The sequence below is a fragment of the Convolutriloba macropyga genome, chromosome 10 (assembly GCF_964194025.1).
Source record: "Convolutriloba macropyga chromosome 10, txConMacr16.3, whole genome shotgun sequence".
Lineage (NCBI taxonomy): Eukaryota > Metazoa > Xenacoelomorpha > Acoela > Convolutidae > Convolutriloba > Convolutriloba macropyga.
The window spans coordinates 33,645,131-33,671,065 of record NC_134477.1 but is presented as its reverse complement, the minus strand read 5'-3'; the positions used below and the strand labels follow the sequence as shown (position 1 = coordinate 33,671,065).

General features: G+C 34.6%; 1 protein-coding gene across 1 annotated transcript in view; it reads left to right on the top strand.

Annotated features, from left to right (window-relative positions):
- LOC142347999 (neurofibromin-like) overlaps window positions 1–25,935 on the top strand; it is a 634,373-nt gene that overhangs the window by 494,570 nt on the left and 113,868 nt on the right. Inside the window, exons 25-26 of the mRNA XM_075399163.1 lie at window positions 8,092–8,231; window positions 8,510–8,722. Coding sequence (XP_075255278.1) covers window positions 8,092–8,231; window positions 8,510–8,722 — 353 coding nt within the window. The remainder of the gene's footprint in view (window positions 1–8,091; window positions 8,232–8,509; window positions 8,723–25,935) is intronic.

Genomic DNA, 25,935 nt, shown 5'->3' with positions numbered 1-25,935 from the left:
CTATGCTTATTTTTGTTTTTGATAATTGACTATTTTGATTCAATTCTTGACATGTTTTAGAGAATTTCTGATGTCTTTTTGGTAGCTCCTTTCAAAAATCAAGTTTTCTGTTCTATTGATCAGTTTTGCCTTTTCTGTGGGTTGCGGTACTGAAAGGAAACACTTGGATAATTGATAAGCCAGTTTTTACTGAAATGAGTGAATAGTTTCCTTGTTCGCAGGATTTTGCTTTTTATATGTTTTTGTTAGTAGCTGCGATTGTTAACCTGAGCTTTTCTTGGCCGTCTGGTGGTTTTTTATTTGGCCGCCTTCTTTTTTTGTACAGACCATCCCATCATAATCACATTAAATCAGCCGTTTTCACTCAATCAATTCGACTGAGTTGTATATGATGAGATTTTTGACTTGATTGTTTTTGGCGTGAATATTTTCTTGGTGAGACATTGACTAACCTGCTCGGTGAAAATTGGGTCTGATGGACGAGTGGTGAATGCGTCTGAATAGTGAGTGGGAGGTTGGGGCATGCATGTTCATTTTGCGGCTATTCCGGCAGTGTTCCGGCTATGCTTATTTTTGTTAATGATATTTGACTAATTGGATTCAATTCTTCACATATTTTAGAGAATTTCTGATGTCTTTGTGGTTAGCTCCTTTCAAAATGGTTTTTACTGTTCTTTTGTTTTGGTTTGCTTTTTCCGCGGTTGATTGTACTGGAAGGAGACACTTGAACATTTGTTGAGCCAGTTTTTACTGGAATAATTTCTTTGTTAGCAGGTTTTTGCTTTTTGTTATTGTTAGAAGCTGCGATAGCTGACAAGAGCTATTTCTTGGCCATCTGTTCTGAATTTCGTTATTTTGGTTTTTCGGTGAATGACTGTACTGAAAGGAGACACTTGAATGTTTGATGGGCCAGTTTTTTTTGAGATCAATGAATAATTTTATTTTTTTTTTTGCAGATTTTTGCTTTTGTTTTTTTTTGTTAGTAGCTCAGATAGCTTGCCGGAGCTTTTCTTGGCCATCTGGTGGTTTTTTTATATGGTTGCCAATCATGTTCATTTTGAATCCGCCGTTTTCACTCAATCAATTCTTCGACTGAGTTGTATATGAGGTGATTTTTGACTTGGTTGTTTTTGGCGTAAATATTTTCTTGTTGAGACGTGACTAACCTGCTCGGTGACAATGGGGTCTGATTGAAGAGTGGCGAATGCTACAGATTATTGGGTCTGAGATTGGTGCATGCAAGCTAATTTCGCAGCTATTCTGGCAGTGTTCCGGCAATGCTTATTTTTGTTATTGATAATTGACTATTTTGATTCAATTCTTGACATATTTTAGAGAATTTCTGATGTCTTTTTGGTAGCTCCTTTCAAAAATCAATTTTTCTGTTCTATTGACCAGTTTTGTTTTTTCTGTGGGTTGCGGTACTGAAGGGAAACGCTTGGATAATTGATAAGCCAGTTTTTACTGAAATGAGTGAATAGTTTCCTTGTTCGCAGGATTTTGCTTTTTTCATATGTTTTTAGTAGCTGCGATTGTTAACCTGAGCTTTTCTTGGCCGTCTGGTGGTTTTTTATTTGGTCGCCTTCTTTTTTGTACAGACCATCCCATCATAATCACATTAAATGAGCCGTTTTCACTCAATCAATTCTTCGACTGAGTTGTATATGATGAGATTTTTGACTTGATTGTTTTTGGCGTGAATATTTTCTTGGTGAGACGTGACTAACCTGCTCGGTGAAAATTGGGTTTGATGGACGAGTGGTGAATGCGTCTGAATAGTGAGTGGGAGGTTGGGGCATGCATGTTCATTTTGCGGCTATTCCGGCAGTGTTCCGGCTATGCTTAGTTTTGTTAATGATATTTGACTAATTGGATTCAATTCTTCACATATTTTAGAGAATTTCTGATGTCTTTGTGGTTAGCTCCTTTCAAAATGGTTTTTACTGTTCTTTTGTTTTGGTTTGCTTTTTCCGCGGTTGATTGTGCTGGAAGGAGACACTTGAATATTTGTTAAGCCAGTTTTTACTGGAATAATTTCTTTGTTAGCAGGTTTTTGCTTTTTGTTATTGTTAGAAGCTGCGATAGCTGACAAGAGCTATTTCTTGGCCATCTGTTCTGAATTTTGTTATTTTGGTTTTTCGGTGAATGACTGTACTGAAAGGAGACACTTGAATGTTTGATGGGCCAGTTTTATTTTGAGATCAATGAATAATTTCATTTTTTTTGCAGATTTTTGCTTTTGTTTTTTTTTGTTAGTAGCTCAGATAGCTTGCCGGAGCTTTTCTTGGCCATCTGGTGGTTTTTTTATATGGTTGCCCATCATGTTCATTTTGAATCCGCCGTTTTCACTCAATCAATTCTTCGACTGAGTTGTATATGAGGTGATTTTTGACTTGGTTGTTTTTGGCGTAAATATTTTCTTGTTGAGACGTGACTAACCTGCTCGGTGACAATGGGGTCTGATTGAAGAGTGGCGAATGCTACAGATTATTGGGTCTGAGATTGGTGCATGCAAGCTAATTTCGCAGCTATTCTGGCAGTGTTCCGGCAATGCTTATTTTTGTTATTGATAATTGACTATTTTGATTCAATTCTTGACATATTTTAGAGAATTTCTGATGTCTTTTTGGTAGCTCCTTTCAAAAACCAATTTTTCTGTTCTATTGACCAGTTTTGCTTTTTCTGTGGGTTGCGGTACTGAAAGGAAACGCTTGGATAATTGATAAGCCAGTTTTTACTGAAATGAGTGAATAGTTTCCTTGTTCGCAGGATTTTGCTTTTTTCATATGTTTTTGTTAGTAGCTGCGATTGTTAACCTGAGCTTTTCTTGGCCGTCTGGTGGTTTTTTATTTGGTCGCCTTCTTTTTTTGTACAGACCATCCCATCATAATCACATTAAATCAGCCGTTTTCACTCAATCAATTCTTCGACTGAGTTGTATATGATGAGATTTTTGACTTGATTGTTTTTGGCGTGAATATTTTCTTGGTGAGACGTGACTAACCTGCTCGGTGAAAATTGGGTCTGATGGACGAGTGGTGAATGCGTCTGAATAGTGAGTGGGAAGTTGGGGCATGCATGTTCATTTTGCGGCTATTCCGGCAGTGTTCCGGCTATGCTTATTTTTGTTAATGATATTTGACTAATTGGATTCAATTCTTCACATATTTTAGAGAATTTCTGATGTCTTTGTGGTTAGCTCCTTTCAAAATGGTTTTTACTGTTATTTTGTTTTGGTTTGCTTTTTCCGCGGTTGATTGTACTGGAAGGAGACACTTGAATATTTGTTGAGCCAGTTTTTACTGGAATAATTTCTTTGTTAGCAGGTTTTTGCTTTTTGTTATTATTAGAAGCTGCGATAGCTGACAAGAGCTATTTCTTGGCCATCTGTTCTGAATTTTGTTATTTTGGTTTTTCGGTGAATGACTGTACTGAAAGGAGACACTTGAATGTTTGATGGGCCAGTTTTTTTTGAGATCAGTGAATAATTTCATTTTTTGCAGATTTTTGCTTTTGTTTTTTTTGTTAGTAGCTCAGATAGCTTGCCGGAGCTTTTCTTGGCCATCTGGTGGTTTTTTCATATGGTTGCCCATCATGTTCATTTTGAATCCGCCGTTTTCACTCAATCAATTCTTCGACTGAGTTGTATATGAGGTGATTTTTGACTTGGTTGTTTTTGGCGTAAATATTTTCTTGTTGAGACGTGACTAACCTGCTCGTTGACAATGGGGTCTGATTGAAGAGTGGCGAATGCTACAGACTATTGGGTCTGAGATTGGTGCATGCAAGCTAATTTCGCAGCTATTCCGGCAGTGTTCCGGCTATGCTTATTTTTGTTATTGATATTTGACTATTTTGATTCAATTCTTGACATATTTTAGAGAATTTCTGATGTCTTTTTGGTAGCTCCTTTCAAAAATCAATTTTTCTGTTCTATTGACCAGTTTTGCTTTTTCTGTGGGTTGCGGTACTGAAAGGAAACACTTGGATAATTGATAAGCCAGTTTTTAGTGAAATGAGTGAATAGTTTCCTTGTTCGCAGGATTTTGCTTTTTTCATATGTTTTTGTTAGTAGCTGCGATTGTTAACCTGAGCTTTTCTTGGCCGTCTGGTGGTTTTTTATTTGGTCGCCTTCTTTTTTTGTACAGACCATCCCATCATAATCACATTAAATCAGCCGTTTTCACTCAATCAATTCTTCGACTGAGTTGTATATGATGAGATTTTTGACTTGATTGTTTTTGGCGTGAAAATTTTCTTGGTGAGACGTGACTAACCTGCTCGGTGAAAATTGGGTCTGATGGTCGAGTGGTGAATGCGTCTGATTAGTGAGTGGGAGGTTGGGGCATGCAAGTTCCTTTGGCGGCTATTCCGGCAGTGTTCCGATTATGTTTGTCTTTGTTAATAATAGTAATTGAATAAATTGATTCCATTTTGGACATGTTTAGGAGAATTTCTGATGTCTTTGTGATTGTTTCCTTTCAAAATATATTATACTGTTCTTTTGCTTAGGTTTGCTTTTTCTGTGGGCTACGGTACTGAAAGAAGACACCTCAAATTTGATTAGCCAGTTTGTACTGAAATGAGTCATTAATTTGAATTTTTCTGCAGGTTTTTGCTTTCTTTAAATTTTTTTATTAGCTGCGATAGCTGATCAGAGCTTTTCTTGACCATTTGATCGTTTTGCTATTTGATTGCCTTCTTTTTTGGTACAGTCCATCACATCATGTTCACTTCAAATCACCAATTTTCACTGTCAATCAATTCTCCGACTGAGTTTTATTTGAGGTGATTTTTGAATCGAGTATTTTTAGCGTTATTATTTTCTTGTTGACACGTGACTGAGCCGCTCGGTGACAATCGGGTCTGATAGATGAGTGGTGAATGCGTCTGATTAATAAGTCTGAGGTTGGGGCATGCGTGTCCCTTCCGCGGCTATTCCGGCAGTGTTCCGATTATGTTTGTGTTTGTTATAATTGACTAAATTGATTCAATTTTGGACATGTTTAAGAGAATTTCTGATGGCTTTGTGGAAAGCTCATTTCAAAATGGTTTTTACTGTTTTATTGTTTAGGTTACCGTTTTCTGTGGTAGACTGTACTGGATGGAGATACTTGAATATTTGATAAGCCAGTTTTTACTGGAATAATATCTTTGGGTTACGTTACTGAAAGTAGACACTGGAAAATTTGTTTCGCCAATTGTTACAGAAATGAGCAATTAATTTAAATTTATCCGCATGTTTTTGCTTTTATGTTTTTGTTAGTAGCTGCGATAGCTGACCAGAGCTTTTTCTTGGCCATCTCTTCTAAATTTTACTTCTGCTTTTTCTGTGCTTGACTGTACTGAAAGGAGACACTTGAATGTTTGATGAGCCAGTTTTTACCGAAATCAATGAAAAATTTTTTTTTTTGCAGATTTTTTCCTTTGTATTTTTGTAAGTAGCTCAGATAGCCGACCGCAGCTTTTCTTAGCCATCTGGTGGTTTTTTAATCTGGTTGCCTTCATTTTTGGTACAGACCATCACCTCATGTTCACTTCAAATCAGCCATTTTCTTTTTCAAACATTTCGTCGACTTAGTTGTGAATGAGGTGATTTTCGACTGGTATTTTTTGCGTTATTATTTTCTCGGTGACACGTGACTAACCTGCTTGGTGACAATGGGTTCTGATAGACGAGTGGCGAATGCTACTGATATCTGATAGACGACTGACGAATGCATAATTTCTGATATCTTTGTGGTTAGCTGCTTTCAAAATGTTTTTACTGCTCTATTGTTTACTTTTGATTTTTCTGTGGGTGACTGTTCTGAATGAAGACACTTTGATAAGCTAGTTTTTACTGAAATATATAATTTCAATTTTTCGCAGGTTTTTGCTTTTTGTTTGTTTTTGTTAGTGGATGCGATAGCTTATCGGATCTTTTCTTGGCCGTCTGGTGGTTTTTTTATTTTGTTGCCCTCTTTTTTGGTACAGACCATCACATCATGTTCACTTCAAATCAGCCCTTTTCATTGTCAATCATTTCTTCGACTGAGTTGTGTATGAGGTGATGTTCTACTTGAATATTTTGGCGTGGATATTTTCTTGGTGTCACGTGACTAACCTGCTCCCAAAATGTGATTCCTCACTCTGAAAGTGGCCCTGATTACTTTAAGTTGAGGCAATATGTCAAATGAGGGTTTCTTATCTAATTGAGGGGCTCAGCTCAATCTCAATTGAGGACAGCTTAGGAAACGATAGATCATTTCCTTTTTATAGCTGCGAAGCTGTAAGCTGAGCGAAGCTATATTGCTGTGCTCTTGGTTTTTTATTACAATTCAAAGAATTTGAATTGTATTGGGGCGCTGTCTTTTTTTAAGATCTGTTCACACATTTTCATGGTTTTTGAAGTCAAATTGGAGTAGTGATTTTGGTCACGCCGAAATAGGAAGTGGAACGAAAAAGCGAGTGGTTTTGTGGCGTGCAATTTTTTCGCACTGAATTTAATGTAGAGTGAGAAAACGGTGTTTGAACAAAATTTCGCTTTCTCGCGCAGTTTTTTCGATTTTTTGGATCGGATTTTTTTTCTAAAGGGTTTTCCCAATCCATTCATAGTCCGTTCTTGGTCTAATTTTCTATTTAGTCAGTGAAAATTCTTTGAATTGTACGTCAGGACTTGTCCTGCTATGTTTTTTTGTTTCGTCGTCTGACGCTCTTTTTTCTTTTTTCATTTGTTCACACAGCAAAGCTGAAAAAGTCAAATTATCTGAATGACTTCTTCCTCTCACTAACGGCATTTGCGCGCGTGACGTCATTTCTCACTCGCTTTAGCTTTAGGTTAATTGCGTGATTAGATTTTGATCATACGTGACTTACCTCACTCAATAAAATGACTTTTGCACTTTAAAACTTAAGTTTAGTTTGAATTTGTTCAAGGTCAAAGGAACTCATATGTGCCGTAAAGGTCCCTAATAAGAAGCTTCTGTGGGATGAATTTTAACAAGCTTTATTAATTTATCGGTGAATGTTTTTTAACTAGTTTTTTGAGCGGCGTCGATTTTTTTTTTCAATTTAGATCTGTATCTGTTTCTATCTCTATTATATGTCACGCAGGTCTTTTCTTTCGCAGCTATTCCGGCAATCTGCCGGCTATGTTATTAGTTCGATGTCTTTTTTTCATGTATTTTTGACGTAGTTCTACGAGTCTATGGCAGCTACTTTCTGGTAGTATACCAACTATATTTTTGTGTTTATATGCTTAGTTGGTCAATGGTTGAACAGAAACTGGAGCACAACTGAGAAGTGTTATGGGGTGTCACAATTTATAGAGAATATTTAAAAAATGTTAAAATTGGTTCTTGTCTCTTTAATTTTTCCTTGCTTTTTTCTCCTTGTGTATTGTCGTTTGTTTTGTCTTTTCTGTCTAATCTTAGCTGTGTCACAATTCGTTGATAAGAGTAATTGTTTTGGAGCAGCAATTTGCGAAGATTTGACTTGCTCTAAATTTAATTTTATACATCTCTTCATTTGACCTCACGGATTTTTGAGAAAATGGACGAACATCTTTTTTTGTGTTTCTTAAACTTCTGCACATTTGGGTCAATTTTTCAATAATTCGTCGACATTTTTTATATGTTAGTCCCGCGCCCCTCTTGTCATGTTTAGTTGTTGAGTGCTCAGTTGCTCTTCACAAACTTTTCCAATTGACTGTTTTTCCATTTTTTATCTATGGTTATAATGTTAGCTGCCTGGAAATATGAACAATTGTTCAATTGCTCTCACACGAAGCTTGTTGCATTAATATTAGTCCTGTTGGTCTTTTTATGCAATTTTTCGTTTGACCGCCTTTTCGTCTGATTCTTGTTTTCATCTGACCATTTGACTTTCTGTCCTCAAAAATGGGATAAACAGGTAAAGCTAGGAGAGCATTAAGTAGTCGAGCATTAAGTTGATATAATGCAAACTTCTGAAATTTTTGAAATTATGAGCATTTCTGATCCATTTGGCATTGCTGCAAGGTGTTCATTGAAGTTATCAATTGTTTTTGAAAATTTGTTCCGATTAAAAACTTAACTTCTGCTTCGTCGAATTGATACTTTTTCTCTGCAGGCCATTCAAAATGATCTGAACACGCAGTTTGCAGACCACCTGATTGACATTCTGGGCAAAGTGCTCATGACGCATCATGATGATGCCTCTGATAGCTTTGGGTTCTTCTCCGTCGAAACGCTCATGCTCTCACTCGCTAAGTTAGTATCCACCAATTTTCTGCTGTTGACAACTAGCGGGAAATTTGTTAAATTTATAGCAAAAATTTGTTATTGAAACCTTCAAACTTATAAACTTGTAACTTTTCAATAGTATATGCAAACTGCAGGCATGACAAGAGTAAAAAAATATTTTTAGGCGATATACGAGAACTGTTTTTGGGTGCTGAAGAACTTTAATATTGTGAAGTTGATTTGAGATTGGTCACGTATCTGCATCTAACTTTATGTGGAATAATATCTATCCTGTGTCATTTCAGGTACTTACGCACTCTGGACCACTCACTGGGCAAACATATTGTAATGAAAAAGAAATTCTGCTACATGGTGGAGAAGATGATGAAACGAAGGGATGATCTTTCACTGAGACAGGAGATGAAGTTCAGAAATAAACTGGTCGAATACGTGGCAGACTGGGTCCTCACAGCCAACAGAATCAGACACACTAATGAAGAGCTCATTCTTTTGTCCAGGTATGTGGTGTTAGCCTTAAGCTTTTGCTGAAAATGTTTTTTAATTGCTCCCGAACGAAATTTGAAGTAATCGTATCCTAAATATTAAATGCGTGAGCCCTAAAATGGGGCAAAATTTTTGCCTGTTTAAAGGGCCACTCGAAATGCATGCTTAAGAGCAGCATTGAGCTCCATGGTTAAGCGAACATATCGAGAGAGGGCAATGAAAATTTAGCTTTAACGATTCTGCACTTTTCTGGAACAATATTCGCTTTCAAGTAAGTTGTTCAAGCTATACTTTTGATTTCATCGTGATCTCAATTGTTCTCAAGCTGAAATATGTTTATTGATAACATAGAAGCGATTGTGCGACACGGTGGTTCCTAGCGCTCAGAGCGCAATTGGTAAGATTCAAGAGTTTTAGCAATCAGTATCATATATTTTGTGTAGTTTGATTGATTTAATTTATTTGAATTTCTCAACTTTTGAGATTTTGTCTTTTTTGCTCGGATTGTTCAATTGATCTGCTGGTGAGGTATATTAGTTCTCAGTTTTTTCATTATTGGATGGTAGTTTTGCTCTGTCTTTTTCTTTTCTTAGGATAATTTTACACATTTTTTCATGTTTCAACTGTCTCAACATCTGCTGAGTTTAATTGGTTGAGTTGCAGCTTTTGGGTAATTTTATGTAAAAGCTATCATATTATGCCTTTGTTTTTTTTCATTTTCTTACAAACATTGATTTGTAGGAAGGATCAGTAAAAAATAATTGAACAGGTATATTCATCTAGTAAGTGAGGGACATTTGGTCAGGGTCTGAGTCAATTTATACTTTGAGTTGGATCGTTATTCTTCTGGCTATGTTTTCGTCTTTATCCTGCAAAAAATTTGGTTTGCTTTACCTTTGTGCAGAGGTCATTCAATATTCGCGTGAAAAATCTTTCAGTTCTCTAAATTCTTTTCACTCTGATCAAATTGCTTTTGGTGAGCAGTTGCTTAGCAGGAGTTAAAACCAAGAGTGTCAGTTTCGAGAAATATAGTCAAAATTAAGAACAAGATAAACCCAAAGCCCTATTTTAGATGCCCTCTAGTTGAACGTCGTTCTTATATGCCTTTGTAACAATCTCTAATGGCCATGACCCTTGGTATTGAGACTTGCTCATATATCCTCTAATTAAGAAACAGCTATGTGTCCAACAAAATGAAAATTGCTCGCACTTTAAAAATCTTTTTGTGGCATGGCATTTTAAAAAAATGTTCTCGGATGAAGTTGGAAGCAATCGTGGTAAATGTGTTGGTGTTTTAAGTCAAAAATTTCTTAAACTGCTTTTGTTTTAGAACTTTCGTTGACTTCTTCATTGATTTTTCCACTCCTTTAGTTCTTCAATTTTTAGTGATCTTGCTGGCGTTCTGCAATCAATTTGTTTCCTAAAATTGATTGTGAGTGAAATAAAATCAAGGCAATTGTAGCTGAGTGGTTTGAGATGTCAAACTGCTAATTTAGAGTGACTGGATTTAACCCGTGGAACGTCGTTTTTGATCCTCGAAAACATTTCTAAGCTACACAACATCTAAATTAATTTGCCCCTGCTTGTGGTTCGAGCGTAATTGAATCGAGGTCAATTAGTCGGTTTTGTTTTTGCAGTTCTATCAATCCAACTTCGGTTGACCGCAATTGTTTTGTTCTGACGATTTGCCCGCACTAACAAAAGTACATAAAAATTACTTGGCATTTCAGATCGTTTCATTTTGTTATTTGACCATATCAACACTTGAGAGTTGGCTATCAGGATTTTTTTTATCTGGGAGTGGTTTAACTGTTTTTCCTTATGAATAATTTTTTTTTCTTTGAACAGTTTAAGAATGTTTGCTTAAAATCCCCGTAAAACAATTGTTTTGGGCCGCCATCCTTGGAATATGTTTAGTAGGGGAGTGCCTTTTTAAAAATCGAAGAGCAGATATTTTTGGGTGTCGTTTGTTATTGTTTTAAATAGACGCCTTCATCTTTTCGGCTTTTTTTTACGATGTTTCCCGGCTGTTGGATTGCATATGAGCTCTGGTTTTTTTGTTGTGAGATGTTTTCACATATTTGTCAATGACTATCTATTGCAGTTGTGTTCAGTAATTTCAGTCGAATTTATAGTCGTCTAATCAATTGCTACGGCCAATGAAATTTTTTCAGTTCTTGGCGATAGATGAATACCAGAGAAAAAAAAGTTGCTTTGAACTTTTTAAGGTCGCGAAACTAAGAAACTTTTTTTTAGCTTTTGCCATTTTCAATTTTTAAGAATTTGTCATATTTCTCGATTTTGTCCTCTTTCTTTGCCAATTAACCTCTTTCGAGGTCTGTGCTGGATTTAATGGTGTCTTTAATTGAATCGAATGTGGCCACTAGGTTAAAAAATTCAAGAGTTTTAGCAATGATTATCATGATATATTTGGTTGATTTAGTTTGTATAAGTTTCTCAACTTTTGAGATTTTGTGTTGGATTGTTCAATTGATCTGCTGGTCAGGTACATCAGTTCTCAGTTTTTCAGAATTGGATTGTATTGTTGCTCTGTCTTTCTCTTTTCTTAGGATGTTTTTACACATTTTTTATGACTTGTTTCAATATCTGCTGCGACTAATTGGTTTGGAATTGCAGCTTTTGGGTAATTTTTTTGGTAAAATCTGTTATAGTATGCCTTTGTTTTTTGTGTTTCTAACAAAAAATGTTTTGCAAGAAGGATCAGTAGAAAATAATTATACAGGTATATATATATATATCTGGTAAGTGAGGGACATTTGGTTATGGTGTGAGTCAGTTTGTACTTTGAGTCGGATCGGGATTCTACTGGCTATGTTTCCGTTCTTTCTCGCGCAAAAATTATGTCTGCTTTACCTTTGTGCACAGGTTGTTCAATATTTGCGTGAACAATCTTTCAGTTCTCTAAATTCTTTTCGCTCATATCAAACTGCTTTTGGTCAGCAGCTGCTCAGTAGAAGTTAGAATCAACAGTGTCCGTTTCGAGAACCAAAGTCAATTTTAAGAACAAGATAAACCGAAAGCTCTATTTTTGATGCCCTCTAGTTGAACGCCGTTGTTATAAACTGTAGTTACAATCTCTAATGGCCATGACTATTGGTATTGAGACTTGCTCATATATCCTCTAATTAAGAAACAGCTAGGTGTCCAACAATAAAATGAAAATAGCTCGAACTTTAAAAATACTTTTGTGCGATGTCAATTTAAATAATTTCAAATGCTCTCAAACGAAGTTGGAAGAAATTGTTGTACACGTGTTGGTGTTTTTAAGCAAAAATTTTGGTCGACTGTTTTTGTTTTAGAACATTCTTTGACTTCTTAATTGACTTTTTTCCCTCTTTTAGTTCCTCTTTTTATCGTGATATAAGTTGCTGGCGTTATGAAATCAACTTGTTACCTAAAAACGATTGTGAGTGAAAGGCAATCAAAGCATTTGTAGCTGAGTGGTTAAGACGTCAGATTGCTAATTTGGAGGGACGTGAATGAAACTGTGTGGTGTCGTTTTGAACCTAGAATACATTTTAAGCTACAACCCATCTAAATCAATTTGCTCCCGCTTGTCGATCAAGCGGAATTCATCCGAGATTAATTAGTCGATTTTGTTTTTTGCAGCTCTTCCAATCCATCTTCAGTTGATCGCAATTTACTGTTCTGACGATTTGCCCGCACTAACAGAAGTACATAAAAATTACTTGGCAATTGAAATCGTTTCATTTTGTTGTTTGGCCATATCAACACTTGAGTGTTCACTATCACGAGTTTTTATCTGGGAGTTGTTCAACTGTTTTTCCCTATGAATAATTTTTTTTTCTTTGAACAGTTTAAGAATGTTTGCTTAAAATCCCCGTAAAACAATTGTTTTGGGCCGCCATCCTTGGAATATGTTTAGTAGGGGAGTGCCTTTTTAAAAATCGAAGAGCAGATATTTTTGGGTGTCATTTGTTATTGTTTTAAATAGACGCCTTCATCTTTTCGGCTTTTTTTACGATGTTTCCCGGCTGTTGGATTGCATATGAGCTCTGGTTTTTTTGTTGTGAGATGTTTTCACATATTTGTCAATGACTATCTATTGCAGTTGTTTTCAGTAATTTCAGTCGAATTTATAGTCGTCTAATCAATTGCTACGGCCAATGAAATTTTTTCAGTTCTTGGCGATAGATGAATACCAGAGAAAAAAAAGTTGCTTTGAACTTTTTAAGGTCGCGAAACTAAGAAACTTTTTTTTTAGCTTTTGCCATTTTCAATTTTTAAGAATTTGTCATATTTCTCGATTTTGTCCTCTTTCTTTGCCAATTAACCTCTTTCGAGGTCTGTGCTGGATTTAATGGTGTCTTTAATTGAATCGAATGTGGCCACTAGGTTAAAAAATTCAAGAGTTTTAGCAATGATTATCATGATATATTTGGTTGATTTAGTTTGTATAAGTTTCTCAACTTTTGAGATTTTGTGTTGGATTGTTCGATTGATCTGCTGGTCAGGTACATCAGTTCTCAGTTTTTCAGAATTGGATTGTATTGTTGCTCTGTCTTTCTCTTTTCTTAGGATGTTTTTACACATTTTTTATGACTTGTTTCAATATCTGCTGCGACTAATTGGTTTGGAATTGCAGCTTTTGGGTATTTTTTTTGGTAAAATCTGTTATAGTATGCCTTTGTTTTTTGTGTTTCTAACAAAAAATGTTTTGCAAGAAGGATCAGTAGAAAATAATTATACAGGTATATATATATATCTGGTAAGTGAGGGACATTTGGTTATGGTGTGAGTCAGTTTGTACTTTGAGTCGGATCGGGATTCTACTGGCTATGTTTCCGTTCTTTCTCGCGCAAAAATTATGTCTGCTTTACCTTTGTGCACAGGTTGTTCAATATTTGCGTGAACAATCTTTCAGTTCTCTAAATTCTTTTCGCTCATATCAAACTGCTTTTGGTCAGCAGCTGCTCAGTAGAAGTTAGAATCAACAGTGTCCGTTTCGAGAACCAAAGTCAAATTTAAGAACAAGATAAACCGAAAGCTCTATTTTTGATGCCCTCTAGTTGAACGCCGTTGTTATAAACTGTAGTTACAATCTCTAATGGCCATGACTATTGGTATTGAGACTTGCTCATATATCCTCTAATTAAGAAACAGCTAGGTGTCCAACAATAAAATGAAAATAGCTCGAACTTTAAAAATACTTTTGTGCGATGTCAATTTAAATAATTTCAAATGCTCTCAAACGAAGTTGGAAGAAATTGTTGTACACGTGTTGGTGTTTTTAAGCAAAAATTTTGGTCGACTGTTTTTGTTTTAGAACATTCTTTGACTTCTTAATTGACTTTTTTCCCTCTTTTAGTTCCTCTTTTTATCGTGATATAAGTTGCTGGCGTTATGAAATCAACTTGTTACCTAAAAACGATTGTGAGTGAAAGGCAATCAAAGCATTTGTAGCTGAGTGGTTAAGACGTCAGACTGCTAATTTGGAGGGACGTGAATGAAACTGTGTGGTGTCGTTTTGAACCTAGAAAACATTTTAAGCTACAACCCATCTAAATTAATTTGCTCCCGCTTGTCGATCAAGCGGAGTTCATCCGAGATTAATTAGTCGATTTTGTTTTTTGCAGCTCTTCCAATCCATCTTCAGTTGATCGCAATTTACTGTTCTGACGATTTGCCCGCACTAACAGAAGTACATAAAAATTACTTGGCAATTGAAATCGTTTCATTTTGTTGTTTGGCCATATCAACACTTGAGTGTTCACTATCACGAGTTTTTATCTGGGAGTTGTTCAACTGTTTTTTCCCTATGAATAATTTTTATTACTTAGAACAGTTTAAGAATGTTTGCTAAAAAAACCCGTAAAACAATTGTTTTGGGTCGCCGTCCTTTAGTAGAGGAGTGCCTTTTTAAAAATCGAAGAGCAGATATTTTTGGGTGTCGTTTGTTATTGTTTTAAATAGACGTCTTCATCTTCTCGGCCGTTTTTTTTACGATGTTTCCCGGCTGTTGGATTGCATATGAGCTCTGGTTTTTTTGTTGTTGTGAGATGTTTTCACATGTTTGTCAATTACTATCTATTGCAGTTGTTTTTAGTAATTTCAGTGAAATTTATAGTCGTCTAATCAATCGCTACGGCCAATGAAATTTTTTCAGTTCTTGGCGATAGATGAATACCAGTGACTTTGATCCTTCAAAATGGGAAAAACTGGTGAGGCTCAAAGGGCATTAAGTTTCATCAGAGGCCCATATCTAATGCACTTGTTTTCAACCATTTCAGTCAAATTTTTAGTCAATTAATCAATTGTTACGGCCAATGACATTATTTCAGTTGTTGGCGATAGACGAATACCAGACAAAATGTTTTTTTGAACTTTTTAATGTTGCGAAACTAAAAAACTTTGTTTTAACTTTTGTAATTTTCAATTTTTAAGAATTTGTGTTATTTCTCGATTTTGCCCTCTTTCTTTGCCAATAAACCTCTTTCAAGGCCTGTGCTGGAATTAATGGGTGTATTTAATTGAATCGAATTTGGCCACTAGGATAATAGATTCAAGAGTTTTAGCAATGATTATATTTTTGTTTGGGTTGTTTGATTTTAGTTTCTCAACTTTTGAGATCGTTTTTTCTTGCAGGCGTTGTTCAAATGATCTGCTGATCTAGTACAGTAGCTGTAAGTTTTTTATTCGTGTCCTTGGGTTGTATTTCAGGACTTGGATTGTATTGGTGCTCTGTCTATTTTCTTTTTGTAAGATTAGCCGCGTCCAGTGCGCTTAGCGGCGTCTAGTAGTCCCTCAAGTGCTTAGAGTGTTGCAGTTGCTGGGAAAGCCTCAATTCAAGCAAAAACGTCATTTTTAGGAGCTTTTTAGCTTAAAATAGTTCAATTTTCGACGTTTTTGTCGTTATTAAAATTTGTGGTTTGAGTAGTCTTGAAATGAGGTTTGTCAAAGTTGATACTTTTTTTCAAGAGATATATACTTTTGTTCACTATTTCAGGAGCTATGGCACAGTTTTTAGCAAATTTTTGAAAAAAACTTGATATTTTTTTGAGTTTTGTCTAAGATTTTTGCAATTTTGTGGTAAATTTTAATATTTTCTTCAAAATTTCGGATGATTTTTGTCATCTCCATAGTTAATCATCTTTATGTGCCATTGCAATCTTTATGGCTTGAAATCGGGTTATTAGATAACCTCTGGGCACAATGAATTGATTCTGAAGAAGTTAATACCCAAAATTTTAGCAACTTTTCATTGAATATTGCGATTGTTTTCAGTCAAATTGTTAGTCATTTTCTAAGTTTAGCAATTGTTACCAGTCTCAGTGTCCATCAAACCTTCCCTATGGTCTGATTGGTTGGTGCCTTGTTTGTAGTGGCAATGAATTTATTTACAACATTTGAACATCACGAACTTTAGCTATGTTGTGATAAAATTTGCAAATTTTTTCAACTTTTTTTGAAAATATCTTACTTTTGTTCACTTTCTCTTGTCTCAGTGGTCAGGTAACCTCCTCTAGTTTGTCACGACGTTGTTGCTAGGGGCAATGGAATGGCATTCAATATTTTAATGTCATGAAGTGAGGAGATTGATTTTTGTTCACATCGCTTCTTTGGGAGGGCCAGAAAAGTAGCTCTGAAAAAATTTTCGCTGATCGAGCAAAGTTTTTTGATCACGTGCAGCTTTTTCTCGGCATTTTTTTAAAATTTGAACTTTTCTGCGTAAAGTGGTTTAACCATATTAACAAATAACTATACGATTGGGAGAATTTTTGACAATGTCAATCATATATGAGTTTCATATGCAGCCTTGAGCCAATTTTTAATTTCGCCGTTCTGGACGCCTTTTTAGCCGTTTTTCTCATTCATGTTTTCAGTGTTTCGGGTTACCTTATTAGTTGAAATAAGCTTTTGTGTTAGTTTTGGAGGCCTTCCGCAGTATTAGTTAGAATTTGTTTTAACAAATTGAATAGAATAAACTTGAAGATTTTTTTTGCTTCATTTTTCTGTTTTGTCTAAAATTTTCTTGGAAGTTTTTATGGCTTACTGTTTGGTCAAAGTTGTTTATAGGGTTAAGGTTACTAAGCTGAAACAGTTTAGGGGTTGATTGCACAAAATCAGAAAATAATTGTTCTACAGTTTTTGTAAATTTAAGTTCTTTCTAACGTTCGCGCTTTACAGTGCGTTTGGATGTCGTGTAGGTGCTAAATAAATAAGCAGCTAAGCTAATTCTCAAGCTGCACTGAGAACAGTTTTTCTGACCTTGCAATTTTCCGAGAACATTATTAAAAATTTAACAGTTTTTTCAGATTTTGTTCTTTAACTATTTCTTTATCCTCAATTTTTCTCTTTCGAGATTCATTGTTGGTTATGTTTATCTCATCGTTTGGTTGGCAATTTTTGAACTATGTTGGACAATGCTTCTAGAGCCGAAATTTGGCAAGAAAAGGTTTGCGAGAAATTAGTTAGTGGTTGGCTAGTAAGTTAATTTTTGCTTCGAGTCGATTCCGGAGTGAGCTGTTTTTTTGTAAGATGTTTTCTTACAATTTTCATGAAATTGATCTTTCAAAACGGGATAGACAACGGCAATCATATATGAGTGTTTCATATGCAGCCTTGAGCCAATCTTTATTTTCGCCGTTCTAGACGCCTTTTTAGCAGTTTTTCTTTTTCATGTTTTCAGTGTTTCGGGTTACCTTATTGGTTGAAATAAGCTTTTGTGTTAGTTTTGGAGGCCTTCTGCAATATTAGTTAGAATTTGTTTTAACAAATTGAATAGAATAAACTTGAAGATTTCTTTTGCTTCATTTTTCTGTTTTGTCTAATATTTTCTTGGAAGTTTTTATGGCTAACTGTTTGGTCAAAGTTGTTTATAGGGTTAAGGTTACTAAGCTGAAACAGTTTAGGGGTTAATAGCACAAAATCAGAAAATAATATTAGTTCTACAGTTTTTGTAAATTTAAGTTCTTTCTAACGTTCGCGCTTTACAGTGCGTTTGGATGACGTGTAGGTGCAAAATGAATAAGCAGCTAAGCTAATTCCCAAGCTGCGCTGAGAACAGTTTTTCAGACTTTGCAATTTTCCGAGAACATTATTAAAAATTTAACAGTTTTATCAGACTTTGTTCTTTAACTATTTCTTTTTCCTCAATTTTTCTCTTTTTTCGGGATTCATTGTGGGTTATGTTTATCTCATCGTTTGGTAGTCAATTCTTGAACTATGTTGAACAATGCTTCTAGAGCCGAAATTTTGCAAGAAAAGGTTTGCGAGAAATTAGTTAGTGGTTGGCTAGTAAGTTAATTTTTGCTTCCAGTCGATTCCGGAGTGAGCTGTTTTTTTGTAAGATGTTTTCTTACAATTTTCATGACTTTGATCTTTGAGTTCAGAACAAACTTGAAGGTTTTTTTCGCTTCATTTTTCTTTTTTGTCTAAAATATTCTTGGAAGTTTTTATGGCTAACTGTTTGGTCAAAGTTGTTTATAGGGTTAAGGTTACTAAGCTGAAACAGTTTAGGGGTTGATAGCACAGAATCAGAAAATAATATCAGTTCTACAGTTTTTGTAAATTTAAGTTCTTTCTAACGTTCGCGCTTTACAGTGCGTTTGGATGTCGTGTAGGTGCTAAATGAATAAGCAGCTAAGCTAACTCTCAAGCTGCGCTGAGAACAGGTTTTCAGACTTTGCAATTTTTCGAGAACATTATTAAAAATTTAACAGTTTTATCAGACTTTGTTCTTTAACTATTTCTTTTTCCTCAATTTTTCTCTTTTTTCGGGATTCATTGTGGGTTATGTTTATCTCATCGTTTGGTAGTCAATTCTTGAACTATGTTGAACAATGCTTCTAGAGCCGAAATTTTGCAAGAAAAGGTTTGCGAGAAATTAGTTAGTGGTTGGCTAGTAAGTTAATTTTTGCTTCGAGTCGATTCCGGAGTGAGCTGTTTTTTTGTAAGATGTTTTCTTACAATTTTCATGACTTTGATCTTTGAGTTCAGAACAAACTTGAAGATTTTTTTCGCTTCATTTTTCTTTTTTGTCTAAAATATTCTTGGAAGTTTTTATGGCTAACTGTTTGGTCAAAGTTGTTTATAGGGTTAAGGTTACTAAGCTGAAACAGTTTAGGGGTTGATAGCACAGAATCAGAAAATAATATCAGTTCTACAGTTTTTGTAAATTTAAGTTCTTTCTAACGTTCGTGCTTTACAGTGTGTTTGGATGTCGTGTAGGTGCTAAATGAATAAGCAGCTAAGCTAATTCTCAATCTGCGCTGAGAACAGTTTTTCAGACTTTGCAATTTTCCGAGAACATTATTAAATATTTAACAGTTTTTTTCAGATTTTGTTCTTTAACTATTTCTTTTTCCTCAATTTTTCTCTTTTTTCGAGATTCATTGTGGGTTATGTTTATCTCATCGTTTGGTAGTCAATTTTTGACCTATGTTGAACAATGCTTCTAGAGCCGAAATTTTGCAAGAAAAGGTTTTCGAGAAATTAGTTAGTGGTTGGCTAGTAAGTTAATTTTTGCTTCGAGTCGATTCCGGAGTGAGCTGTTTTTTTGTAAGATGTTTTCTTACAATTTTCATGACTTTGATCTTTCAAAACGGGATAGACAATGGCAATCATATATGAGTGTTTCATATGCAGCCTTGAGCCAATTTTCTTTTTCGCCGTTCTAGACGCCTTTTTAGCCGTTTTTCTCTTTCATGTTTTCAGTGTTTCGGGTTACCTTATTGGTTGAAATAAGCTTTTGTGTTAGTTTTGGAGGCCTTCTGCAATATTAGTTAGAATTTGTTTTAACAAATTGAATAGAATAAACTTGAAGATTTTTTTTGCTTCATTTTTCTGTTTTGTCTAAAATTTTCTTGGAAGTTTTTATGGCTAACTGTTTGGTCAAAGTTGTTTATAGGGTTAAGGTTACTAAGCTGAAACAGTTTAGGGGTTGATAGCACAGAATCAGAAAATAATATCAGTTCTACAGTTTTTGTAAATTTAAGTTCTTTCTAACGTTCGTGCTTTACAGTGTGTTTGGATGTCGTGTAGGTGCTAAATGAATAAGCAGCTAAGCTAATTCTCAATCTGCGCTGAGAACAGTTTTTCAGACTTTGCAATTTTCTGAGAACATTATTAAATATTTAACAGTTTTTTCAGATTTTGTTCTTTAACTATTTCTTTTTCCTCAATTTTTCTCTTTTTTCGAGATTCATTGTGGGTTATGTTTATCTCATCGTTTGGTAGTCAATTTTTGACCTATGTTGAACAATGCTTCTAGAGCCGAAATTTTGCAAGAAAAGGTTTGCGAGAAATTAGTTAGTGGTTGGCTAGTAAGTTAATTTTTGCTTCGAGTCGATTCCGGAGTGAGCTGTTTTTTGTAAGATGTTTTCTTACAATTTTCATGACTTTGATCTTTCAAAACGGGATAGACAATGGCAATCATATATGAGTGTTTCATATGCAGCCTTGAGCCAATTTTCTTTTTCGCCGTTCTAGACGCCTTTTTAGCCGTTTTTCTCTTTCATGTTTTCAGTGTTTCGGGTTACCTTATTGGTTGAAATAAGCTTTTGTGTTAGTTTTGGAGGCCTTCTGCAATATTAGTTAGAATTTGTTTTAACAAATTGAATAGAATAAACTTGAAGATTTTTTTTGCTTCATTTTTCTGTTTTGTCTAAAATTTTCTTGGAAGTTTTTATGGCTAACTGTTTGGTCAAAGTTGTTTATAGGGTTAAGGTTACTAAGCTGAAACAGGTTAGGGGTTGATAGCACAAAATCAGAAAATAATATTAGTTCTACAGTTTTTGTAAATTCAAGTTCTTTCTAACGTTCGCGCTTTACAGTGCGTTTGGATGTCGTGTAGGTGCTAAATGAATAAGCAGCTAAGCTAATTCTCAATCTGCGCTGAGAACAGTTTTTCAGACTTTGCAATTTTCCGAGAACATTATTAAAAATTTAACAGTTTTTTCAGATTTTGTTCTTTAACTATTTTTTTCCCTCAATTTTTCTCTTTTTTCGAGATTCATTGTGGGTTATGTTTACCTCATCGTTTGGTAGTCAATTTTTGAACTATGTTGAACAATGCTTCTAGAGCCGAAATTTTGCAAGAAAAGGTTTGCGAGAAATTAGTTAGTGGTTGGCTAGTATGTTAATTTTTGCTTCGAGTAGATTCAGGAGTGTTCCAGCTGTTTTTTTGTAAGATGTTTTCTTACAATTTTCATGACTTTGATTTTTGAGTTTAGAATAAACTTGAAGATTTTTTTCGCTTCATTTTTCTGTTTCGTCTAAAATTTTCTTGGAAGTTTTTATGGCTAACTGTTTGGTCAAATTTGTTTATAGTGTTAAGGTTACTAAGCTGAAACAGTTTAGGGGTTGATAGCACAAAATCAGAAAATAATATTAGTTCTACAGTTTTTGTAAATTCAAGTTCTTTCTAACGTTCGCGCTTTACAGTGCGTTTGGATGTCGTGTAGGTGCTAAATGAATAAGCAGCTAAGCTAATTCTCAATCTGCGCTGAGAACAGTTTTTCAGACTTTGCAATTTTCCGAGAACATTATTAAAAATTTAACAGTTTTTTCAGATTTTGTTCTTTAACTATTTTTTTCCCTCAATTTTTCTCTTTTTTCGAGATTCATTGTGGGTTATGTTTACCTCATCGTTTGGTAGTCAATTTTTGAACTATGTTGAACAATGCTTCTAGAGCCGAAATTTTGCAAGAAAAGGTTTGCGAGAAATTAGTTAGTGGTTGGCTAGTATGTTAATTTTTGCTTCGAGTAGATTCAGGAGTGTTCCAGCTGTTTTTTTGTAAGATGTTTTCTTACAATTTTCATGACTTTGATTTTTGAGTTTAGAATAAACTTGAAGATTTTTTTCGCTTCATTTTTCTGTTTCGTCTAAAATTTTCTTGGAAGTTTTTATGGCTAACTGTTTGGTCAAATTTGTTTATAGTGTTAAGGTTACTAAGCTGAAACAGTTTAGGGGTTGATAGCACAAAATCAGAAAATAATATCAGTTCTACAGTTTTTGTAAATTTAAGTTCTTTCTAACGTTCGCGCTTTACAGTGCGTTGGGATGTCGTGTAGGTGCTAAATAAATAAGCAGCTAAGCTAATTCTCAATCTGCGCTGAGAACAGTTTTTCAGACGTGCAATTTTCCGAGAACATTATTAAAAATTTTACAGCTTTTTCAGACTTTGTTCTTTAACTATTTCTTTTTCCTCTATTTTTCTCTTTTTTCGAGATTCATTGTGGGTTATGTTTATCTCATCGTTTGTTTGTCAATTCTTGAACTATGTTGAACAATGCTTCTAGAGCCGAAATTTTGCAAGAAAAGGTTTGCGAGAAATTAGTTAGTGGTTAACTAGTAAGTTAATTTTTGCTTCGAGTCGATTCCGGAGTGAGCTCTTTTTTTGTAAGATGTTTTCTTACAATTTTCATGACTTTGATCTTTGAGTTCAGAACAAACTTGAAGATTTTTTTCGCTTCATTTCTCTGTTTTGTCTAAAATTTTCTTGGAAGTTTTTATGACTAACTGTTTGGCCAAAGTTGTTTATAGTGTTAAGGTTACTAAGCTGAAACAGTTTAGGGGTTGATAGCACAAAATCAGAAAATAATATCAGTTCTACAGTTTTTGTAAATTTAAGTTCTTTCTAACGTTCGCGCTTTACAGTGCGTTTGGATGTCGTGTAGGAACTAAATAAATAAGCAGCTAAGCTATTTCTCAAGCTGCGCTGAGAACAGTTTTTCAGACTTTGCAATTTTCCGAGAACATTATTTAAAGTTTTTTTCAGATTTTGTTCTTTACCTATTTCTTTTTCCTCAATTTTTCTCTTTTTTCGAGATTCATTGTGGGTTATGTTTATCTCATCGTTTGGTAGTCAATTTTTGAACTATGTTGAACAATGCTTCCAGAGCCGGAATTTTGCAAGAAAAGGTTTGCGAGAAATTAGTTAGTGGTTGGCTAGTATGTTAATTTTTGCTTCGAGTAGATTCCGGAGTGTTCCAGCTGTTTTTTGTAAGATGTTTTCTTACAATTTTCATGACTTTGATCTTTCAAAACGGGATAGACAATGGCAATCATATATGAGTGTTTCATATGCAGCCTTGAGCCAATTTTTTTTTCGCCGTTCTAGACGCCTTTTTAGCCGTTTTTCTCTTTCATGTTTTCAGTCTTTCGGGTTACCTTATTGGTTGAAATAAGCTTTTGTGTTAGTTTTGGAGGCCTTCTGCAATATTAGTTAGAATTTGTTTTAACAAATTGAATAGAATAAACTTGAAGATTTTTTTGCTTCATTTTTCTGTTTTGTCTAAAATTTTCTTGGAAGTTTTTATGGCTAACTGTTTGGTCAAAGTTGTTTATAGGGTTAAGGTTACTAAGGTGAAACAGTTTAGGGGTTGATAGCACAAAATCAGAAAATAATATTAGTTCTACAGTTTTTGTAAATTTAAGTTCTTTCTAACGTTCGCGCTTTACAGTGCGTTTGGATGTCGTGTAGGTGCTAAATAAATAAGCAGCTAAGCTAATTCTCAAGCTGCGCTGAGAACAGTTTTTCAGACTTTGCAATTTCCGAGAACATTATTAAAAATTTAACAGTTTTTTCAGACATTGTTCTGTAACTATTTCTTTTTCCTCAATTTTTCTCTTTTTTCGAGATTCATTGTGGGTTATGTTTATCTCATCGTTTGGTAGTCATTTCTTGAACTATGTTGAACAATGCTTCTAGAGCCGAAATTTTGCAAGAAAAGGTTTGCGAGAAATTAGTTAGTGGTTGGCTAGTATGTTAATTTTTGCTTCGAGTAGATTCCGGAGTGTTCAGCTGTTTTTTGTGAGATGTTTTCTTACAATTTTCCTGACTTTGATCTTTCAAAACGGGATAGACAATGGCAATCATATATGAGTGTTTCATATGCAGCCTTGATCCAAGTTTTTTTCGCCGTTCTTAGACGCCTTTTTAGCCGTTTTTCTCTTTCATGTTTTCAGTGTTTCGGGTTACCTTATTGGTTGAAATAAGCTTTTGTGTTAGTTTTGGAGGTCTTCTGCAATATTAGTTAGAATTTGTTTTAACAAATTGAATAGAATAAACTTGAAGATTTTTTTGCTTCATTTTTCTGTTTTGTCTAAAATTTTCTTGGAAGTTTTTATGGCTAACTGTTTGGTCAAAGTTGTTTATAGGGTTAAGGTTACTAAGGTGAAACAGTTTAGGGGTTGATAGCACAAAATCAGAAAATAATATTAGTTCTACAGTTTTTGTAAATTTAAGTTCTTTCTAACGTTCGCGCTTTACAGTGCGTTTGGATGTCGTGTAGGTGCTAAATGAATAAGCAGCTAAGCTAATTCTCAAGCTGCGCTGAGAACAGTTTTTCAGACTTTGCAATTTTCCGAGAACATTATTAAAAATTTAACAGTTTTTTCAGACTTTGTTCTTTAACTATTTCTTTTTCCTCAATTTTTCTCTTTTTTCGAGATTCATTGTGGGTTTGTTTATCTCATCTTTTGGTAGTCATTTCTTGAACTATGTTGAACAATGCTTCTAGAGCCGAAATTTTGCAAGAAAAGGTTTGCGAGAAATTAGTTAGTGGTTGGCTAGTAAGTTAATTTTTGCTTCGAGTCGATTCCGGAGTGAGCTGTTTTTTTGTAAGATGTTTTCTTACAATTTTCATGACTTTGATCTTTGAGTTCAGAACAAACTTGAAAATTTTTTTCGCTTCATTTTTCTGTTTTGTCTAAAATTTTCTTGGAAGTTTTTATGGCTAACTGTTTGGTCAAAGTTGTTTATAGGGTTAAGGTTACTAAGCTGAAACAGTTTAGGGGTTGATAGCACAAAATCAGAAAATAATATTAGTTCTACAGTTTTTGTAAATTTAAGTTCTTTCTAACGTTCGCGCTTTACAGTGCGTTTGGATGTCGTGTAGGTGCTAAATGAATAAGCAGCTAAGCTAATTCTCAAGCTGCGCTGAGAACAGTTTTTCAGACTTTGCAATTTTCCGAGAACATTATTAAAAATTTAACAGTTTTTTCAGACTTTGTTCTTTAACTATTTCTTTTTCCTCAATTTTTCTCTTTTTTCGAGATTCATTGTGGGTTATGTTTATCTCATCGTTTGGTAGTCATTTCTTGAACTATGTTGAACAATGCTTCTAGAGCCGAAATTTTGCAAGAAAAGGTTTGCGAGAAATTAGTTAGTGGTTGGCTAGTAAGTTAATTTTTGCTTCGAGTCGATTCCGGAGTGAGCTGTTTTTTTGTAAGATGTTTTCTTACAATTTTCATGACTTTGATCTTTGAGTTCAGAACAAACTTGAAAATTTTTTTCGCTTCATTTTTCTGTTTTGTCTAAAATTTTCTTGGAAGTTTTTATGGCTAACTGTTTGGTCAAAGTTGTTTATAGGGTTAAGGTTACTAAGCTGAAACAGTTTAGGGGTTGATAGCACAAAATCAGAAAATAATATTAGTTCTACAGTTTTTGTAAATTTAAGTTCTTTCTAACGTTCGCGCTTTACAGTGCGTTTGGATGTCGTGTAGGTGCTAAATGAATAAGCAGCTAAGCTAATTCTCAAGCTGCGCTGAGAACAGTTTTTCAGACTTTGCAATTTTCCGAGAACATTATTAAAAATTTAACAGTTTTTTCAGACTTTGTTCTTTAACTATTTCTTTTTCCTCAATTTTTCTCTTTTTTCGAGATTCATTGTGGGTTATGTTTATCTCATCGTTTGGTAGTCATTTCTTGAACTATGTTGAACAATGCTTCTAGAGCCGAAATTTTGCAAGAAAAGGTTTGCGAGAAATTAGTTAGTGGTTGGCTAGTAAGTTAATTTTTGCTTCGAGTCGATTCCGGAGTGAGCTGTTTTTTTGTAAGATGTTTTCTTACAATTTTCATGACTTTGATCTTTGAGTTCAGAACAAACTTGAAAATTTTTTTCGCTTCATTTTTCTGTTTTGTCTAAAATTTTCTTGGAAGTTTTTATGGCTAACTGTTTGGTCAAAGTTGTTTATAGGGTTAAGGTTACTAAGGTGAAACAGTTTAGGGGTTGATAGCACAAAATCAGAAAATAATATTAGTTCTACAGTTTTTGTAAATTTAAGTTCTTTCTAACGTTCGCGCTTTACAGTGCGTTTGGATGTCGTGTAGGTGCTAAATGAATAAGCAGCTAAGCTAATTCTCAAGCTGCGCTGAGAACAGTTTTTCAGACTTTGCAATTTTCCGAGAACATTATTAAAAATTTAACAGTTTTTTCAGACTTTGTTCTTTAACTATTT